The 23112-nt window shown below is 49.0% G+C and overlaps 1 protein-coding gene across 1 annotated transcript in view; it reads right to left on the bottom strand.

Moving 5' to 3' along the window:
* Positions 1-23112, bottom strand: part of slc38a8a (solute carrier family 38 member 8a) — an 83976-nt gene that overhangs the window by 47676 nt on the left and 13188 nt on the right. Inside the window, exons 2-3 of the mRNA XM_078212022.1 lie at positions 8564-8762; positions 6065-6221 (exon numbers count right to left, since the gene is read on the bottom strand). Coding sequence (XP_078068148.1) covers positions 6065-6221; positions 8564-8762 — 356 coding nt within the window. The remainder of the gene's footprint in view (positions 1-6064; positions 6222-8563; positions 8763-23112) is intronic.

The raw sequence follows: 23112 nt of genomic DNA on the forward strand, positions 1-23112 counted from the left end.
TTCAAGTTTGCTGATGACACTACCATAGTGGGTCGGATCTCAAACAATGATGAGGCAGAGTACAGGAATGAGATAGAGAGTCTGGTGAACTGGTGCGGCAACAATAATCTTTCCCTCAATGTCAACAAAACAAAGGAGATTGTCATCGACTTCAGGAAGCGTAAAGGAGAACATGCCTCTGTCTACATCAGTGGGGACGAAATAGAAAAGGTCGAGAGCTTCACGTTTTTAGGTGTCCAGATCACCAACAACCTGTCCTGGTCCCCCCATGCCGACACTATAGTTAAGAAAGCCCACCAACGCCTCTACTTTCTCAGAAGACAAAAGAAATTTGGCATGTCAGCTATGACTCCCACCAACCTTTACAGATGCACCATAGAATGCATTCTTTCTGGTTGTATCACAGCTTGGTAAGGATTCTGCTCTGCCCAAGACCGCAAGAAACTAGAAAAGGTCATGAATGTAGCCCAATCCATCACGCAAACCAGCTTCCCACCCATTGAGGTCACATATCAACTGACTCAAGAACAGCTTCTTCCCTGCTGCCGTCAAACTTTTGGATGGATTTACCTTGCATTAAGTTGATTTTTCTCTACACCCTAGCTATGACTGTAACACTACATTCTGCACTCTCTTCTTTCCTTCTCTATGAACGGTATGTTTTGTCTGTGCAGCGCGCAAGAAATAATGCTTTTCACTGTATGTTAATACATGTGACAATAATAAATCAAATCAAATCAAAGATCAAATCGGGGGGGGGGGCGGGGAGGAGAGGTCCGCTGCAACTCTGCCTGAGATCAGTGGGGGGGAGGGGGGTCCGCTGCCACTTTGCCTGAGATCAGTGGCGGAGCAGGGGGGGTCCACTACCACTTTGCCTGAGATCAGTGGGTGGGAAGGGGGTCCGCTACCACTCTGCCTGAGATCGGTGGGGAAAGGGAGGTCCGCTGCCACTCTGCCTGAGGTCGATGGGGGGACGAGGGGAGGGGCCCATGATCGTTCTGGGTGGGGGGTGGTTGGGGGGATAAAGAACAAAGAGCAAAGAAAGTTACAGCTCAGGAACAGGCCCTTCGGCCCTCCAAGCCTGCACCGACCATGCTGCCCGACTTAACTAAAACCCCCTACCCTTCCGGGGACCATATCCCTCTATTCCCATCTCATTCATGTATTTGTCAAGACGTCCCTTAAAAGTCACTACCGTATCCGTTTCCACTACCTCCCTCGGCAATGAGTTCCAGGCACTTACTACTCTGTGTAAAAAATCTGCCTTGTACATCTCCTTTAAACCTTGCCCTTTGCCCCTCGCACCTTAAACCTGTGCCCCCTAGTAATTGACTCTTCCACCCTGGGAAAAAGCTTCTGACTATCCACTCTGTCCATGTCTCTCATAATCTTGTAGACTTCTATCAAGTTGCCCCTCAACCTCCGTCGTTCCAGTGAGAACAAACTAAGTTTCTCCAACCTCTCCTCATAGCTAATGCCCTCCATACCAGGCAACATCCTGGTAAATCTTTTCTGCACCCTCTCCAAAGCCTCCACATCCTTCTGGTAGTGTGGCGAGCAGAATTGAACACTATATTCCAAGTGCGGCCTGACGAAGGTTCTATAAAGCTGCAACATGACTTGCCAATTTTTAAACTCAATGCCCCAGCCGATGAAGGCAAGCATGCTGTATGCCTTCTTGACTACCTTCTCCACCTGCATTGCCACTGTCAGTGACCTGTGTACCTGTACACCCAGATCCCTTTGCCTATCAATACTCTTAAGGGTTCTGCCATTTACTGTATATTTCCTATCTGTATTAGACCTTCCAAAATGCATTACCTCACATTTGTCCAGATTAAACTCCATCTGCCATCTTTCCGCCCAAGTCTCCAACCAATCTATATCCTGCTGTATCCTCTGATGGTCCTCATCGCTATCCACAAATCCACCAACCTTTGTGTCGTCCGCAAACTTACTAATCAATCCAGTTACATTTTCCTCCAAATCATTTATATATATTACAAACAGCAAAGGTCCCAGCACTGATCCCTGAGGAACAGGGATCCTTCCTTTCAAATCTCCCTTCCTATCTGCACGTGTTGTCCAGCCCTCCAAGCCTGTTGGTGGGGCTTAATGTACCTGCAGTTCCTTCCTATCTGCACGTGTTGTCCAGCCCTCCAACCCTTCAAGATAGGACTACTGAGTTACTCCTGCAGCGAGCAGGCACAGAACAAATGGGCTGAATGGCCTCCTGTGTTGTAACCTTTTATGATTCAGTGGGGCTATTTTGAATCAAAGTTCTTGTCACAGCCCTCCATTCAAACACGCACCCTTCCACTGCTACCCTCTGTCTTCTTTGACCGAGCCAGTTTTGTATCCAATATGGGGGTCAGTTGTGTCGTGGGGGTGGGGCAATGCTTGTGGGGAGCCAGGGGGAGGCATTATCCAGCCCGGGAGGCATGTGGCAGGGGAGCGTTATTCTATCATTTTTTTCTCTGTGCATGCAGAGGCGCCAATTGGAACTGCAGGTACATTAAGCCCCACCAACAGGCTTGTGCAGCGCGATTCGGAATCGCTGATATTTTTGCAGGCAGTGTGTATGGAGGCGCCTGAGAACGGGTCTAAAAGTTGGATCTGAAATACTCCCAATTTCAAGTCCACCCAGCACTTAGATTCAAAATAGTAAAATAAGCCCCACTGAATCATAAAAGGTTACAACACAGGAGGCCATTCAGCCCATTTGTTCTGTGTCTGCTCGCTGCAGGAGTAACTCAGTAGTCCTATCTTGAAGGGTTGGAGGGCTGAACAATACATGCAGATAGGAAGGGAGAAGGCCATGGAGAGATTTGAAAGGAAGGATGTGAATTTCAGAATGGGGATATTGCTTTAACCAGAAGCTGGGACTGGTGATAAGTGGATGAGATTTGTTGTGGGTTAAGAAGTAATCAGAAGAGTTTTGGATTGCCTCACTTTATGGAGGGTAAACTTTGAGAGGTCAACCCAGGAGAATAGGTCAAGTGTAGAGGTCACAGCAACATCGATGAGGGTTCCAACAGCTGCTGGGTGGAGATGGACAAAGTTAAAGAAATGAGGTAGAAAGCTCATCTTGATATGATATTCAGTTTACGAACAATCTGATTGAACAGTTTGTTACGAGGGGGAGGGATGAAGTCCGTGATCAGGGAACTGAGTTTGTAGTGAGGATCAAAGACAGTGCCTTAACTCTTTCCTGTATATAATTGGAGAAAGATTCTGCACATCCAGGATTGGATGTTGGATAAGCGGTCAGACTATTTAGCAACAGTGGAGGATTGAGCGAGCTGGTGGTGAGGCAGATCTGGAGGTAGTCAGTGTTCATGTGAAAACTAACACTGTTTTTGGGTGATATCACTGAGGGGTAAGATTTACATGAGAAATAGGAGGGGCCAAGGATCAATTTGTGGGGGAAACCAGAGGTGTGGGACCGGTTGAAGAATTTGTTGCAGGTTATTCTCCAGCTGTGATTTGTTGGATGAGAATTGAAGGATGTAAGAACAGTTGGACCCTGCTGAATGACAGTGGAGAGGTATTGGAGGAGAACATTGTGGTCAAAGGCTGCAGACATTTTGAGAAGGACATAGAGGGAGAAAGTTTATGTGGTGTCTGGCCCCTTTAAGAGGGCAATCGGCCAATAGGGTCACAAGAAAACCAATCGGGACCAGAGCTCACCCGAGCAAGTGCAGGCTTTTGCCATACTGATTGGTAGCCAGAAAGCTGCAAGTCTTTATAAAATAGTGACCAGAATTCTCTGGTCTCATACTGCTGCCAGTGAGAACAGAGAATTTGGCGCTCAATTAGTTCCCTTATTTAAGGAGAGATATATTATTACCTGAGGCAGTACAGAGGAGGTTTACTAGGATGATCCTGGGTATGGAGGAACTACAATATGAAGGATGATTAAACAAGTTGGGTCAGTACTCCTTGGAGTTCAGATGAATGAGAGGTAACATGATTGAAACGTATAAGATTCTTAGGGGATTAGACAGGGTAAATGTTGGGAAAATGCATCCACTCTTTGGGAGAATGTAGGGCCGGAGGGCATAGTGGTCAAACAAGGGGCTGCTCATTTCAGACAGATTTCAGGAAGAATTCCTTCTTTTAAAGAGTGGTGAATCTTTGGAATTCTTTACCCCAAGAAGCTGTGAAGGCCGTGTCCTTGAACATTTTCAAAGCTGAGATCGATAGGTTTTTAATCAGTCGGGGAATTAAGGGTCTTGGAGATAAGGCAGGAAAGCGGAATTCGTGAATGTTAGAACAGTCATGATCTTATTAAATTGCAGAGCAGGCTCAAAGGGCTGAATAGCCCACTGTTTCTATTACTTAATTTCATGGCGTTAATGTCTAGAGTTTGTGTAGTACCATGTTTCCAAGTGGAGCCAACATCTCTATCCTCAGCTGATGTCTCGCTCACCTTCAAACCTGCTGTACATCAGCTTCAATGGTACAAACAAAAGGCAGGAGCGTAAACATAGACATAGAAGAAACCCTACAGTGCAGAAAGAGGCCAACTGGCCCATCGAGTCTGCACTGACCACAATCCCACCCAAGCCCTACCCCCATATCCTTACACACTTACCCACTAATCCCTCTCACCTACGCATCTCAGGACACTAAGAGGCAATTTTAGCGTGGCCAATCAACCTAACCTGCACATCTTTGGACTGTGGGAGGAAACCGGAGCACCCGGAGGAAACCCACGCAGACACGAGGAGAATGTGCAAACTCCACACAGACCGTGACCCGAGCCAGGAATCGAACCCAGGTCCCTGGAGCTGTGAAGCAGCAGTGCTAACCACTGTGCTACCGTGCCGCCCCATTTCACACATTAACCATTTCCTTTTATCACACCATTCTTGTCTACTAAGGCACTGATCTCATATTCAACAACTCATTTCCTGTACACATAGTAGGAAGATCTTTTGTCTCCAGATGGATTGAGGTTTCTGTTGCTTTACTGATTGTAACTCTGAGACAAGGCTGGAATTCCAAATCTGCTGCTTCCCAATTGCTTCCCTTGGAAAGGGTGGAATTGCTTTGATTCCTTATAGGGTGAGAAGCATCGAGAGGCCCTGGGATGGAGGCAGAGGTGGGGAGTGCCTTTGCCATTAGCTGTGTTAACCACAGCCAGAATCAAGCCGCTACTCCCAGAGGGTGAGGCATTCCGGCCTCCAGCTGGTCGAGATCTTCGAGAAGGATCCATGCCAGCAAAATAGCCTGGAACCCAGACCACCACCCACCCCGACACACCTCACCCGCAAATTTCTTCCCCACAACCTTCACCCCTGACTCATCCCACACCCCATGCACCCCACCCTGTGCACCCCAACCCCACCACCCAACGCACCCTCCACCTGCCCTGTGATCACTCCCCCATCCCCTCTTCCACCTCCCCAGACACAACCCACCCCAAATCCCTTCGCCCACTCCCTGACACACCCTCCACCCCCCCACCCCCAAAACACCTCCCCTCACCCCCCAAAAAATCCCTCACCCCTCCCCCATCCCATGACACCTCACCCCTCCCCACAACATCCCCTCACCCTCCCCCTTTACTCTGACACCCTCATCACCACCCTCAGCCCCTCCCCTCTTGACAATAACCCACCACCATCCCCTGTTTCTACCCCACCCCCGCCACTGCACCTCTCCCACCCCCTGACCCATCTCAGAGTCTCAGCTTTTGTAAATTGCTCAGGAAGTTCTCGGGATCTTGGGAAAGGTCAGGGAGAGATCAAGGTGACAATGATGGTGTGTTCTGGATAGTATGAGCCATGTGACACATACACCAGCCTGACTGCCCACCTGCAAGGGCACTCACTGTTCCCACTGGCATGGGTGGGTGATGGAGGGCAGAGAGGGGCACACTCGGTTCACAAGCACTGTGACCTCCACCTGAAGAAACTTCAGAGTGTTCCCTTTTCCCTCCCGGCCCGTCCACCACATCTTCTCCCACCTTCTATTGATGTATTTCGCAGCCCCATTGGAAATAGAAGTACAGGTTAATCCAGGCACTGCATTATTCCTGTCCAATGGATCACTGTACCTGATGTACTTCTGAAAGCCAAGCTCCTCAGGGACTGATAATGGCAGGATGACCAACAGGCAGACAGCAGACAAGCCCAGTTGGTGGTCTGTGTACCATGGTCGTTGGGATTGGACACCCTCTGATGTGGTTTCATTGTTAGCCATTGAGTCACACACTGAAACAGAACATACAGTGTTAGTTGAGAGAGCCTCCCTCACTGTATCATCGCACATGCTGTGCATCGAGGAGGTGAAAGGATACCTGTGTGTGGAGGAGGTGGCAAGGATGTTTTTATGGGGGGGGGCGGGGATGGGTGGTGACAGGAGTCCCTGTGTGGGTGTGGGGGGGGGGGGGCAGAGGTGGGGGGAGGTGACAGAGGCGTCCTCAGAGGAAGAGATAGATGTGTGTAAATTCCAGTCCTATCTGACCTCTCACCTGCATCAAGGTAGAGCCGGATCAGAGATCTGTCACTAACACATGGAAAGTATTTATCGGGGGAACGGGGACAAACCTGAATGTTTGAAACTGGGCTTTAAAGAGATAAAGGTTACAGAGGGACATAGATAAGCTGCAGAGCTGGGCTGAGAGGTGGTAAATGGAGTTTAATGCGGAAAAGTGCGAAGTGATTCACTTTGGAAGGAGTAACAGGAATACAGAGTACTGGGCTAATGGTAAGATACTTGGTAGTGTGGATGAACAGAGGGATCTGGGTGTCCATGTGCATAGATCCCTGAAAGTTGGCACCCAGGTTGATAGGGTTGTTAAGAAGGCATACGGTGTGTTAGCTTTTATTGGTAGAGGGATTGAGTTTCGGAGCCAGGAGGTCATGCTGCAACTGTACAAAACTCTGGTGCGGCCGCACTTGGAGTATTGCGTACAGTTCTGGTCGCCGCATTATAGGAAGGATGTGGAAGTGTTGGAAAGGGTGCAGAGATTTACCAGGATGTTGCCTGGTATGGTGGGAAAATCGTATGAGGAAAGGCTGAGGGACTTGAGGTTGTTTTCGTTAGCGAGAAGAAGGTTAAGAGGTGACTTAATAGAGGCATACAAGATGATCAGAGGATTAGATAGGGTGGATAGTGAGAGCCTTTATCCTTGGATGGTGATGGCTAACACGAGGGGACATAGCTTTAAATTGAGGGGTGATAGATATGGGACAGATGTCAGAGGTAGGTTCCATACTCAGAGAGTAGTAAGGGCGTGGAATGCCCTGCCTGCAGCAGTAGTGGACTCATCAACATTAAGAGCATTCAAATGGTTATTGGATAAACATATGGATGATATTGGAATAGTGTAGATTAGAGGGGCTTTAGATTGGTTTCACTGGTCGGCGCAACATCGAGGGCCGAAGGGCCTGTACTGCGCTGTAATGTTCTATGTTCTATAACTGATGTGTTTAAAACATTGACAGGATTAAATGTGGGGGACACAAAGAGTTTGGGCCAAGTTTTCAGCTCTTGTTGGGATCGAGGTGACAGCTGAGACTAAGGATGAGCTGCCAGGCAGAGTATTGGTTTCTGAGCTTCCTCCTGCCTTGAGGTCATTTACCTGGAGGTGAAATTGCAGCATGTGTGGCTAACCACCTGCACAGAAGCGTACAGCTCCTGAGGACCATTAAGGGTAGAATTAAGTCCAATTAAAGAGGCTGAGCAACATATATCCACATGGGCAGGGTCAGTAGCTGCCTGGAGAGGGGCACATAGGGCCAGTGGTCCAGGGAGGCCTAAGGCCTACCCTATTTTCCTGAGCTCAGGAACAGCCAAAGGCTGCCTGACAAAAGGGTTCCCACCATACCCCAACCCTCCTCCACAGTGGGAGCCTGGATACTGAATCTCTTTTTCAAATTAAAGATTTAAAGAACTTGAAGAAAGGGTGCCTCCGTCTTGAATTGTCCTCCCCCTTACTCAGATGACATGGCAGTCCACTGCCCTTAACTGGACAGGGAACCTGGCTGCCAAGCCAATTATGGAGGAAAATCCTGTGAAAATCCCAATGAGCAACTGTTTGCCCCCAGGGATGGGTGGGTTCAGGCCTCGACTCCTGCCTGCAGAGGGAATTTTTTTTCTCCTGTGGATGATACCTTTATAAGGATAAGAGTTTTCAAATTAAAGCCAGGCCATACAGAGGGTAGCACATTTCACACAAAGAGTGAAAATTTGGTACTCTCCCTCTAAAAGGCTGAGGTTGCTGGGAGAGTTTTGGAGCTGTCAAGACAAAGATTTGTAGAATTTTGTGGATTTTGAGCCTAATAAAGAGAGGTAAAGAAAGTAAAATAAATCAGCTATGATTTCACTGAGTGTCAGAACAGGCTTGAGGGGCTGAATGGCCTCCTTTGGTGTTTCCTATGCCTGAAACGGATATTTTACAATGGACCATTGGGGGAAAATAGATGGTCCTTCGATTAAAGGTGAAAAGATTGAATTCACAGCCACTAAGGAAAGAGTTGAGCAATTAGCTGAGGGTGGTATCATAATGGAGAAAATGAAAAACTAGTGCCAGTTCCCAGCTCTCACTTACATTTACTGAGTTGATCTTCGACAACAACCAGAAACGCGATCGAGATCATGAAGACATTGAAGACAAAGCAGATTTCACAGAGTCTCCCAATGGCGGGTCCACAGATCTCCTTCACTACTCCCTGGTAGGTTGACTGGTTGCTGACTGAAGAACAGTAACCGAGGATCACCAGGCCACTGATGAGGAAGATGAGAGAAACCTGAAAGGTACAGGTCTGGAGTTATTAACTCGCCAATATAACCTAATGCAACTTCAGGATTGTGAGGTCCCGTGACTCACCGAGAAACCATTGCTGCAAAATATAAAGCCACATTGTATTTTATTAAATAAGAATTTTCTGATAAAGAGGATGTTAGTGCTGAGGATTGAAGCTTTCCAGTGTTAACATTTCTTCATTGTAGAACCCAGCAAAGACCTTCTACCTCACAGTTGTGTGTTTTCCCATTTCCTACTCCAACCATTTTGCATCAACTTTGACTAAAATTGTTAAATTGTTGCAAATGTTTTTGTACAGCATCTTTCATGATCTCAGGATATCGCAAAGTGTTTTGTAACCATTAAGCTGCTTATTAATTGTAGTCACTGTTGTATTGTAGGAAATATAGCAAGGTTCCACAAATGGCAATGGGATACACCTATAGTTATACACCAATGACTGAGTGGCCAAATTCCCCTCCAACTCGATTTTCAAATCTGTTGATGACACCACTGTAGTGGGTTGGATCTCAAACAATGATGAGATGGAGTACAGGAAAGAGAGAGAATCTGGTGAACTGGTGCAATGACAATAATCTCTCTCTAAGTGGTAATAAAATGAAGGAGAGAGTCAGCAACTTCAGGAAGTGTAATGGAATGCCCCTGTCCATATCAATGAGGATGAAGTGGAAATGGTTGAGAACTTCAAGTTTCCAGGTGTCCAATCACCAACAACTTGTCCTGGCCCTCCATGCCAACATCATAGTTAAGAAAGCCCACCAATGCCTCTACTTTCTCGGAAGCTAAGGAAATTTGGCATGACTGCTACAAATCTCACCAAACTTTTACAGATGCACCATAGAAAGTATTCTTTCTGGTTGTATCACAGCTTGGTATGGCTCCTGCTCTGTCCAAGACCGCAACAAATTACAAAGGGTTGTGAACGAAGCCCAGTCCATCACACAAACCAGCCTCCCATCCATTGACACTGTCTACACTTCCCACTGTCTTGGAAAAGCAGCCAGCATAATCAAGGACCCCACCCACCCACCCACCCTGGACATTCTCTCTTCCACCTTCTTCCGCCTGGAAAAAGGTACAAAAGTCTGAGGTCACATACCCCAGCTGACTCAAGAACAGCTTAATCACTCACCTGATCAAGGAGCAGTGCTCTGAAAGCTTGTGATATCAAATAAATTTGTTGGACTTTAACCTGCCGTTGTGACATTGCCAGGAGGCCAGGCTAAACACGTGGGGAATAGGGCTCAGGTGGGATTGTGGTTGGTGCAGACTCGATGGGCTAAATGGCCTCTTTCTGCACTGCAGTGATTCTATGATTCTAAACACCCTGGGATAATTCTCACACTCCCGGGGATAATTCTTACATTCCTGGTGATAACTTTCACAATCCCGGGGATAACTCCCGCAATCCCGACGTTAATTCCCACACTGCCGACGTTAACTCCCACACTCCCGATGTTAACTCCCATGCTCCCGGGGATAACTCCCCCACTCACGGGGATAACTCCCGCATTCCCGGTGATAAGTCCTGTACTTCCAAGTATAAGTCCCGTACTCACAGGGAAAATTCCTATACTCCCAACAGTAACCCTCAAACTCCCAACGATAACTGCCACAATCCCTGGATAAACCCCACACTGCCAGGGATAACTCCTATACTCCCGGGGATAACACCCGCACTCCTGGGGATCACTCCCTCACCCCTGGGTATCACTCCTGAACTCCTGGGTATCACTCCTGCACTCTGGGGGATCATTCCTGCACTCCAGGAGGTAACTCCTACACTCCCGGAGGTAATTCCTACACTCCCAGGAATAGCGCCCGCAATCCGGAGATAACTCCCGCCTTCTGAATATAACTCCCACACGGAGTGGCACAGTAGCACAGTGGTTAGCACTGCTGCTTCACAGTGCAAGAGACCTGGGTTCGATTCCAGGCTTGGGTTACTGTCTGTGCGAAGTCTGCACGTTCTCCCCATGTCTGCATGGGTTTACTCCGGGTGCTTCTGTTTCCTCCCACAGTCCAAAGATATGTGTGTTAGGTTAATTGGTCATGCAAAATTTATCCTAGTGTCAGGGGGTTGAGAGGGTAAACATGTGGGGAATAGGACTGGGGTAGGATTGTGGTCGGTGCAGACTCAATGGGCTGAATGGCCTCCTTCTGCACTGTAGGGATTCTATGATACTATGATTCTATTAATCCCGGGGATAACTCTCACACTCCCGGAGATAATTCTCGCACTCCCGTGGATAAATCCCACACTCCTCGGGATAACTACCACAATCCAGATGTTAACTCCCGCACTCCTGGGGATCACACCCGTACTTCTGGAGGTAACTCCCGGAGGTAATTCCAACCTCCCAAGATAACTCCCACATTCCCGGGGAAAATTTCCGCACTCCTGGAGATAACTCCTGCATTCTGGATATAACTCCCACACGGAGTGGCACAGTGGTTAGCAGTGCTGCCTCACAGCGCCAGGGACCCGGTTTCAATTCCAGGCTTGGGTTGTTGTCTCTGATGAGTGGGAAAGCGAAATGCGTGGAGGATGCGGAAAGTCTGCAGAGAGATTTGGATAGTCTAAGTGAGTGGGCGAGGATCTGGCAGATGGAGTGTAACGTTGACAAGTGTGAGGTTATCCACTTTGGAAGGAATAATAGTAAAATGGACTATTATTTAAATGGTGAAAAATTACAACATGCTACTGTGCAGAGGGATCTGGGGGTCCTTGTGCATGAATCGCAAAAACTCAGTTTGCAGGTGCAGCAGGTGATCAAGAAGGCAAATGGAATGTTGGCCTTTATCGCGAAGGGGATGGAGTATAAAAGCAGTGAGGTCTTGTTGCAATTGTACAAGGTACTGGTGAGGCCGCAACTGGAGTACTGTGTGCAATTTTGGTCCCCTTATTTGCGGAAGGATGTATTGGCCTTGGAGAGAGGACAGAGAAAGTTCACGAGGTTGATACCGGAGATGAGGGGGTTAGCTTATGAGGAGAGATTCAGTAGATTGGGCCTGCACGCGTTGGAGTTTAGAAGGCTGAGGGGAGATCTTATCGAGACATATAAGATAATGAAGGGGCTCGACAGGGTAGAGGCAGAGAGATTGTTTCCACTTAGGAAGGAAACAAGAACTAGAGGACACAGCCTCAAAATAAGGAGGAGTCAATTTAGGACAGAGTTGAGGAGGAAGTTCTTCTCTCAGAGGGTAGTGAACCTCTGGAATTCTCTGCCCTTTGAAGCAGTGGAGGCTACCTCGTTAAATATGTTTAAGTCACAGGTAGATAGATTTCTGATCAATAAGGGAATTAAGGGTTATGGGGAGCGGGCGAGTAAGTGGAACTAAACCACTATCAGATGAGCCGTGATCTTATTGAATGGCGGGGCAGGCTCGAGGGGCTAGATGGCCTACTCCTGCTCCTATTTCTTATGTTCTTATGTCTGTGCGAAGTCTGCACATTCTCCCTGTATCTGCGTGTGTTTCCTTCAGATGTTCTGCTTTCCTCCCACAGTCCAAAGATGTGTGCGTTAGATTAATTGGCCATGCTAAATTAATCCGAGTGTCAGGGGATTAATAGGGTAAAAATGTGGGGAATAGGGCCCAGGTGGGAGCGTGGCCGGTGCAGACTCGATGGATGGAATGGCCTCCTTCTCCACTATTGGATTCTATGATATATGATACGATGACTCCCGGGGATAACTCTCGCACTCGCGGGGATAATTCTCGCACTCCCGGGGATAAATCCCACACTCCTCGGGATAACTACCACAATCCTGATGCTAGCTCCCGCAATCCTGATGTTAACTCCCACAGTCACAACATTAATTCCCTCACGACCAGGGATAACTCCTACACTCCCAGGGATAAATCGCACTCTCCCGGGGATACCTCCAACACGCCAGGGGATAACTCTCACACACCCAGGGATAACTCCCGCACTCCCAGTGAAATCTCCTGCACTGCCTGTGGTGAACCATCGTTGGTTCCCACTGGATAGTACTGAGCCAGGGGCTGGCCAGTACTACAAGGATGTACATATGTTACTGTTGGATTGTGCTATTGCTGCTGTTGGGTTAGGGTGGGGTTGTTACACCTGTGTTTGTTACTGTTGTGGCACATCCCAGTCGGGCTCCGCCTCCTGAGAGAAGTATAAGAGTCCCTGCTCTGGCCGGGACCCCTTCAGTCTGGGATAGTGTATATAAGTTCTGATAGCTTCATTAATAGTAAATAAAAGACTTCATTTACTGAAGCCTCGAGCCTCGTGTCTAAATTGATGTGCATCAATTTTATTTACTATTATTAAACTCTCGACGGAAGAAAAAAAAGAAAGGAGAGTATGGAGCAAATTCTCAAGCCAGAACGTCTGATGCTAGATCCACGTGCGGTGGGCGCTTCTAACACCTTCGACCACTGGCTGAAGTGTTTCGAAGATTACCTAGCAGCCTCCGCAGCGGTCACTACAGATGATGACAGACTCCGGGTCCTCCATGCGAGGGTAAGCGACACTGTCTACCTCGCGATCCGTGTGGCCACTAATTACCCTAAGGCCCTCGAGCTTCTAAAGAAGTGCTATACAAAACCACCTAACGAGATACACGCTCATTACCTCCTCGCCACACGACGTCGGCAGTCGGGCGAAACGATGGAGGACTATGCCAATGAGCTCTTACAGCTAGCCAGGGGCTATGACTGCAAAGCTGTGTCGGCTGAGCAGAGCATGTACGACCTCACCCGAGATGCGTTTGTGGCCGGGGTCGGATCATCATACATCCGTCTCAAACTGCTGGAAAAGGGTAATCTCAACCTTACCCAGGCCATCGAATTAGCAGAAGTGCTCGAGTCGGCTTCAAAGAGCTTAGTCTTATATCCAGAGGACCACGTGGAGACAACGTGGCAGGAGCAGTCTCAAATCCCTCCTCGCCCCTCGGGCTCGAAGTGCTGTGTTATGGCGTGCTCCCACTTGGGCCAGACGACGGCTGCAGCCCCATGCGGCCCGCAGTGCTATTTCTGCGGAGGAGCAAAACATACCCGACAAAAGTGTCCCGCTAAAGCGGTAATCTGCACCGCATGCGGTAAAAAAGGTAATTATGCAAAAGTGTGCAGATCAAAACCCAGGAACGGCAGTGCGGCCTGCGATTCTTCGGAGCTTGGTTCATCACCATCATCGTCGAAGTCGTCGCGGGGTTCGTCCACGTGCGAGTCCAGGACGACGCCATTACGGTCGATGGAGTCGGAGGAGTATGACCACCAGGGGTCGCTGAGTTTGGCGCCCTCACCCATGTGCGATTCATGGGGGCAGCCATGTTGGTCGACACTGACCACGAACGACTAGCAGGGGCCCTCCGCATCGATTTCAGCTGCCTGCAGTGGCGTTCATGAACCAACGGTGGCGTCGATCATCCTGGACCAGGCCAAGCCTCATAGGCTCGATCGTTCAATGATGGATATTCAGGTAAACAATCATGTGCTTTATTGTCTGTTTGACAGCGGGAGCACTGAGAGCTTTATCCACCCTGACACTGTGAAGAGGTGTGGACTCCAGATTCAACCTGCCAAACAGACAATCTCTATGGCATCAAGGTCCCGGTCTGTTGCCGTGCTAGGGAGTTGCGTGGTAACCTTGAAAGTACAAGGCACAGTTTACGAGCGCTTCAAGCTCCTGGTGTTGCTGTATCTTTGCGCGCCAATACTTCTCGGACTAAATTTCATGGTCCACTTGAGGAGTGTAACCCTACAGTACGGTGGGCCACTCCCTTCACTGGCAGTGGGAGAACAGCTGCAGTCTCCAAATTGCCCAACGCGCCCCGCCTGCAACCTCTCTACGTTAAAGATCACCACACCCTCCTTATTTCAGAATCTGGTACCAGGCTGCAAGCCCATCGCTACTAAAAGTAGGCGTTACAGCACTGAGGATCGGATCTTCATTAGATCTGAGCTTCAGCGACTCCTCAAAGAAGGGATCATACAGCCCAGTGTTAGTCCATGGAGGGCACAGGTTGTTGTGGTCAAGAGTGGGAACAAACCCCGGATAGTCATTGATTACAGTCAGACCATTAACCGATATACGCAGCTGGATGCGTATCCCCTCCCGCGCATATCTGATATGGTCAATCAGATTGCGCAGTACCGGGTGTTCTCTACCATAGACCTCAAGTCCGCCTACCACCAACTCCCCATTCACCCAGAGGACCGACAATACACGGCTTTTGAGGCGGCTGGTCGCTTGTATCATTTTCTTAGGGTTCCCTTTGGTGTCACCAATGGGGTCTCGGTCTTCCAGCGTGCTATGGACCGAATGGTGGACCACAACAGGCTGCGGGCTACCTTCCCGTACCTGGATAATGTCACCATCTGCGGCCATGATCAGCAGGACCATGACACAAACCTCCAAAACTTCTTACGCACTGCATCTCGCCTGAACTTGACCTACAACAGGGAGAAGTGTGTGTTCCGTACGCGCCGTTTAGCCATCCTGGGATACGTGGTGGAAAACAGGGTCATTGGCCCTGATCCAGACCGTATGCACCCTCTTGCTGAACTTCCCTTGCCCGCTAGCGCAAAAGCACTGAGAAGGTGCCTAAGCTTCTTCTCCTATTATGCGCAGTGGGTCCCCAACTACGCAGACAAAGCCCGTCCGCTTATTAAGTCACGACTTTTCCCCTCACGCCAGAGGCCCAATTGGCCTTCAAGAAATTGAAAGACGACATCGCGGAAGCACGATGCACGCGGTAGACGAATCCATCCCCTTTCAGGTGGAAAGCGATGCATCTGATTTCGCCCTGGCCGCCACACTTAACCAGGCGGGCAGGCCCGTTGCATTTTTTTCCCGCACCCTCCAAGGCCCCGAAATTCGGCATTCAGCGGTGGAAAAGGAGGCCCAGGCCATTGTGGAGGCCGTCAGACACTGGCGCCATTACTTGGCGGGAAAACAGTTCACCCTGATCACGGACCAGCGGTCCGTGGCGTTCATGTTTAACAACACGCAGAGGGGCAAGATCAAGAATGACAAGATCTTGCGGTGGAGAATTGAACTCTCCACCTATAACTACGATATCATGTATCGTCCAGGGAAACTCAATGAGCCCTTGGATGCCCTCTCGCGTGGAACATGCGCTAGTATTCAGGAGGATCGTTTGAACGCCCTCCATAATGATCTGTGCCATCCTGGGGTCACTCGGCTCTACCACTTTGTAAAAGCCCGCAACCTGCCTTACTCGGTGGAGGACGTCAGGTCGGTAACAAGGAGCTGTCGGATTTGCGCGGAATGCAAACCGCACTTTTACCGACCTGACCGGGCACATTTGGTCAAGGCCACTCGTCCCTTCGAGAGGCTGAGTGTTGATTTTAAGGGCCCCCTTCCCTCAACAGATCGGAACGTGTACTTTCTAAACATCATCGATGAGTACTCCCGGTTCCCGTTTGTTGTCCCCTGTTCGGATACATCCGCTGCCACGGTGATCAAGGCATTCCGTGATCTTTTTACCCTGTTCGGGTACCCCAGCTATATCCATAGCGACAGGGGCTCATCGTTCATGAGCGATGACTTGAGGCAATTCCTGCTCTCATACGGGATTGCCTCTAGTAGGACCACGAGTTACAACCCTAGGGGTAATGGACAGGTGGAACGAGAGAATGCTACAGTCTGGAAGGCTGTCCTACTGGTGTTGAAATCCAAAGGTCTTCCAGTCTCCCCTTGGCAGGAGGTCCTCCCTGATGCGCTTCACTCTATTCGCTCCCTCCTGTGTACGGCAACCAATGCTACTCCCCACGAGAGGATGTTCTCATTCCCTCGGAAGTCTTCCTCGGGGATATCTTTACCAGCTTGGTTGACATACCCAGGACCCATCCTCCTGCAGCGACATGTAAGGGCCCGCAAGTCCGACCCCTTGGTCGAACAGGTCCACCTCCTCCACGCCAACCCTCAGTATGCCTATGTGGCATATCCTGACGGGCGAGAGGACACGGTCTCAATCCGAGATCTGGCGCCTGCAGGGGACGTAGCAACCCCTGTCGCTCCCATACCCCCAGTAACAAATCCATTATCTCTCATTTCTTCCCCGGACACGGCGCGGGCAGCATCGGGACCATTGCTTAACAATTTTACTCCCATGCACAGCTTGCCTGAGCCCCGAAGATGGTCGCCACCACAGGGCGTGTCAGGATCCCCTGCACTACCGTCTCCTCAGGGTCAACCGGCCTGTGAGTCCGTGGAAGAACAGCTGGACGCCGTTTTGGAGAGAACGCCACCGCAAGTGCCTACTCCGGTGTCACCGCCGGTATTGAGGAGGTCACAACGACGGTGCGGTCCCCCTGACCGTCTGAACTTATAGACTGCTGACACTTTATTCTGTTTTTTTGTACCCCACCGGCCTTTGTTCTCAAAGGAGGGGTGAATGTGGTGAACCATCGTTGGTTCCCACTGGATAGTACTGAGCCAGGAGCTGGCCAGTACTACAAGGATGTACATATGTTACTGTTGGATTGTGCTATTGTTGCTGTTGGGTTAGGGTGGGGTTGTTACACCTGTGTTTGTTACTGTTGTGGCACATCCCAGTCGGGCTCCGCCTCCTGGGAGAAGTATAAGAGTCCCTGCTCTGGCCGGGACCCCTTCAGTCTGGGATAGTGTACATAAGTTCTGATAGCTTCATTAATAGTAAATAAAAGCCTTCATTTACTGAAGCCTCAAGCCTCGTGTCTAAATTGATGTGCATCACTGCCAGAGAAAACTCCCATGTTCCGAGGATAATTCCCATAATCCCAGGGGTAACTCCCGCACTCCCAGGGATAACTCCCACACTACAGGGGATGACTGCCACACTCCTGAGGATAACTCCCACACTCCCGGGTTTAACTCCCACGCTCCCGGAGATAACTCCCACACTCCTGGGGATCACTCCTGCACTTCCGAGGATTACTCTCACACTCTGGAAGATCACTTTTGCAGTCCGGAGGATCACTCACACTCCAGGAGGTACCTCCCACACTCCGGGACGTAATTCCAACACTCCTGTGGATAGCTCCAACGCCCGCAGGGATGACGTCCGCAATCCGGAGATAATCCCGCATTCTGAAGATAACTCCTATACTCCCACGAATAACGCACACTCCCAGGGATAATTCTCGGACTCCCGGATATAAATGCCATACTCCCGGGGATAACTCCCACACTCCCGGGGATAACTCCCACACTCCCGAGGATAACTCCCACATTCCCAGGAATAATTTCTGCACTCCCAGGGATAACTCCCCCACTCCCGGGGATAGCGCTCACACTCCCGGAGATAAATCCCCGACTCCCAGGGATAACTGCCGCACTCCCAGGGATAACTCCTGTACTCCTAACGATAACTTTCAAACTCCCAACGATAACTCCCATACTCCCAGGGATAACACCCACACTACCAGGAGGCCAGGCTAAACATGTGGGGAATAGGGCTGAGGTGGGATTGTGGTTGGTGCAGACTCGATGGGCTGAATGGCCTCTTTCTGCACTGTAGGGATTCTATGATTCTTAGAAATCTTAGAAACCCTACAGCACAGAAAGAGGATATTCGGCCCATCGAGTCTGCACCAACCACAACCCCACCCAGGCCCTACCCCCATATTCCTACATATTTTACCCACTAATCCCTCTCACCTACGCATCCCAGGACACTAAGGGCAATTTTAGCAGGGCCAATCAACCTAACCCGCACATCTTTGGACTGTGGGAGGAAACCGGAGCACCCGGATGAAACCCACGCAGACACGAGGAGAATGTGCAAACTCCACACAGACAGTGACCCAAGACGGGAATCGAACCCAGGTCCCTGGAGCTGTGAAGCAGCAGTGCCAACCACTGTGCTACCGTGCCACTCTTCTATGATTATATGACTCCCTGGGATAATTCTCACACTCCCGGGGATAACTCTTACATTCCTGGGGATAACTCCCACAGTCCCGGGGATAACTCCCGCAATCTCGACGTTAACTCCCACACTGCCGACGTTAACTCTCACACTCCTGACGTTAACTCCCACGCTCCTGCAGATAACTCCCCCACTCCCGGGGATAACTCTCGCACTCCCGGTGATAAGTCCTGTACTTCCAGGTATAAGTCCCGTACTCCCAGGGAAAACTCCTATACTCCCAACGGTAACCCTCAAACTCCCAATGATAATTCCCACAATCCCTGGATAAACCCCACACTGCCAGGGATAACTCCTATACTCCCGGGGATAACACCCGCACTGCTGGGGATCACTCCCTCACCCCTGGGTATCACTTCTGAACTCCTGGGTATCACTCCTGCACTCTGGGGGATCATTCCTGCACTCCCGGAGGTAACTCCTACACTCCCGGAGGTAATTCCAACACTCCCAGGAATCGCGTCTGCAATCCGGAGATAACTCCCGCATTCTGGATATAACTCCCCCACACGGAGTGGCACAGTAGCACAGTGGTTAGCACTGCTGCTTCACAGTGAAAGAGACCCGGGTTCGATTCCAGGCTTGGGTTACTGTCTGTGCGAAGTCTGCACGTTCTCCCCATGTCTGCATGGGTTTACTCCGGGTGCTCCTGTTTCCTCCCACAGTCCAAAGATATGCGTGTTAGGTTAATTGGCCATGCAAAATTTATCCTAGTGTCAGGGGGTTGAGAGGGTAAACATGTGGGGAATAGGACTGGGGTGGGATTGTGGTCGGTGCAGACTTGATGGGCTGAATGGCCTCCTTCTGCACTGTAGGGATTCCATGATACTATGATTCTATGATTCCCGGGGATAACTCTCGCACTCCCGGAGATAATTCTCGCACTCCCGTGGATAAATCCCACACTCCTCGGGATAACTACCACAATCCAGATGTTAACTCCCGCAATCCTGATGTTAACTCCCACAGTTCTGACATTAACTCCCTCACAACCAGAGATAACTCCCTCACTCCCAGGGATAATTTGCACTCTCCTGGGAATACCTCCAACATGCCTGGGGATAACCCTTGCACTCCCAGGGATAACTCCCGCACTCTCAGATAAAACTCCCATGCTCCCGGGGATAATTCCCATAATCCCAGGGATAACTCCCACACTCCCAGGGATAACTCCCTCACTACCAGGGATGACTGCCACGCTCCTGAGGATAACACGTGCACTCCTGGTGATCACTCCTGCACTCCTGAGGATCACTCCCACACTCTGGGAGATCACTTCTGCGCTCCGGGGGATCACTCACACTCCAGGATGTACCTCCCACACTCCGGGAGGTAATTCCAACACTCCTGTGGATAGCTCCAACACTCCTGGGGATAACGTCCGCAATCCGGAGATAACTCCCGCAATCTGGAGATAACACCCGCGCTCCCAACAATAACTCCTGCACTCCCAACGATAATTCCTGCGCTCCCAGGAGTAACTCCCATACTTCCGGGGTTAACTCTTGCAATCCTGGGGACAACTCATGCACTCTCACTGATAACTTCCATGCCCCCAGACATTACCCCTACATTCCCAACGATAACTCCTATGCACCTGGGGCTAACTCCTGCATTTCCGGAGATAACTCCCACACTCACAGGGGTAACTCCCACATTCCCGGGGATAATTCCTGTATTCCGGGGATAACTCCTACTCTTCCAGGGATAACTCCCATGTCCTGGGGATATCTTCCACAATCTCCTACACTCCCAACGATAACTCCCATACTTCCGGGGATATCTCCCATGCTCTCCGCCATAACCCCTGCACTCCCGGGGATAACTCCTGCACTCCCAGATATAACTCCCATGCTCCCAGGGATCATTCCCATAATCCCGTGGATAACTCCCACACTCCCGGGGATAACTCCCACACTCCTGGGGATATCTGCCATTCTTCACCCATGTGACAACTTCACATGACCACTTGGTCTGCAAATAGTAACCATGGAAACATTTTGGCAGTTTGATGGACATAGTTTTTGGTTACATTTGAAGAGTTTTGGTGATTGGTGCCAGTTTTCACAAGAGGTAAACATCATAACACTGAGAGCATGACAATATGCTGACACTAGGGGTCAGTGATGCACCATGTTTGAAACCTGAAGTCCCTGATCAGACATCAGAGAGGATCATTAACTGGCTGGAGAATTCATGCAGGAGGAAAGGCTTCTGATCGCCGGACATAGAGAGCAGTTTGAGGTAGGTTGGTTTGTACAAAATGGGCCGTTTGCATCTGGATAATGCTGGGTTAAATATCCTCATGAAGAGAGTGGGGAAGGTTGGAATTTAGTTGGCTGGGCAAGGGACATCAGGATTCTGTAGCAGAGAGGGAAGAGTAACAAACAGCAACAGAATAAAGGATAGTGTGTAGGAAGTACAAAAATAAATGGAGAAAAACTGCAAAGCAGTCAGACTGTTGGTAAACTGGGGTATTAATGAAGATGTGTTTAGTGCAAGGTTGCAGATGAGCATTTCCATGTGGATTATGGTATGTTGACTAAATGGAGATCTGGCTCTGAACAGGAGCAAGAATGGGGACTAAACACCCCAGGTTACAATTTATTCAGGAGGGATGGGAATGGAGAAAAGAAAGTGAATGTGGCGTTGTGAGGACTTGGTGAACACCACAGCTGGATTGGGAGCAAAGACTGGTCATGGAAACAGTGAACAAACAAGGCAGAGATTGTTCATAATGAACTGTATTCCCAAGCAGGAAAGAGGGAGCATCCAAATCTAGAGTGCGCTGGATGATAAAGGAAAAAGAGGTTCAAAGAAATAAATGGGTTACTAAGAAACAGTAAGTATTGATTTGTTAAAGGCACATCATGCCTGACTAACCTGATCGCATTATTTCAAAAAGCAACAAGGACAGCTGATGAAGCGAGTGTAGTAGATGTTGTATATCATGGGGAGGCAATGGGGTAGTGGACAAGTAAACCAGAGACCCAGGATAATGCTCTGAGAACTTAGGTTTGAATTCCAGCAGGACAGATGGTGAAAATTGAATTCAATAACAATCTGGAATTAAAAACCTAGTGATAATCCATATCAATTGGTGTGTAAACCCAACTGGGAAGGAAATTTGCCATCTTTAGCCAGTATAGCCTACATGTACAACAAACCCATAGCAATGTGGCAAATTGCTCAGTTCAAGGGCAATTAGGGATGGGCAAAAATGTGAAGCGATGCCCACATTCCATAAATGAATTCAAAAAGAACAAACTTTCAAAAGGTATTTGACAAAGTAGCTACTAACAGGCATATTGAGAATATAGAAGCAGATGGTGTTGATAGGTTGTGGCTAAGAGTTAGGAGGGAACAGAGAATGGTAACTGAACATTACTCTGATTGCAGTGAAGGGTGAGGGAGTGGAAGTGTGTGAGGGGGAGTTTAAGGGGGAGTTTGAGGGAATGTGAGGGGGAATGTGAGATGGGGTGGCAGTGGCAGTGGCAGTCTGACTCCCACTTCCATTATCTCACAAACTGCCTTTTCAGTTATCCCCACTATCTCATACACTTTGCTAACTGTCTAATCAGTAACTCCAACTGTCCCATACACTTTATTAGCTGTCTAATCAATAATCCCAACCATCAGATGCACTTTACTAACTGTCTAATTAATAATCCCAACAGTCCCATACACTTTACTAACTGTCTAATCAATAATCCCAACTGTACCTTACAATTTACTGTCTCATCAACTACCCAACTGTCGAATAAACTGGGAGGAGAAATCAAAAGGCAGATTATTTTCTAAATGGAGAGAGAGACTGCAGGTGAGTGAAGTACATATTGCATATTCCAATGCATTAATCACAAAAAGCTGGCGAGCAGGTCCAATAAATAGTTAAGAAGGCAAATGGCATTTTGGCCTTTATGGCAAAGTGGTTGAAGTTTAGAAATAGGGAGGTTTTGATGCAATTGTACAGGGTGTTGCTGAGGCCTCACCTGGAATACTGCAAACAGTTATGGTCCCATTACCTTAAATGGCAGTCCAAAGGAGATTCACCAATCTAATTCTTGGGATGAGAGATTGTCCCATCAAGAGATACTAAATAGCGGGTCTGTATTCCTTTCAGTTTAAAAGAGTGAGGGATGACCTTATTCAAACGTATAAGATCCTGAGGGGGCTTGACAGGGTAGATGGTGAGATGTTTTCACTCGTGGGAGAGTTTCGAAAAAGGGGACATAGTTCCAAGATAAAAGGGGGGGAGGCACGGTCATTTATAACTGAGGTGCACAGAAATTTCTCCTCAGAGGCTAGTGAATCTCTGGAATTCTCTGCCCAAAGGATAGTGGAGGCTAGATCAATAGAACCATTTAAAGTGGAGGTGAATAAATATTTGATAGTTTGAGGAATAGTGGGCTCTGGGGAAATGGTACA

This window comes from Mustelus asterias, chromosome 4 (genome assembly GCF_964213995.1).
Source record: "Mustelus asterias chromosome 4, sMusAst1.hap1.1, whole genome shotgun sequence".
In the NCBI taxonomy this organism is placed as follows: domain Eukaryota; kingdom Metazoa; phylum Chordata; class Chondrichthyes; order Carcharhiniformes; family Triakidae; genus Mustelus; species Mustelus asterias.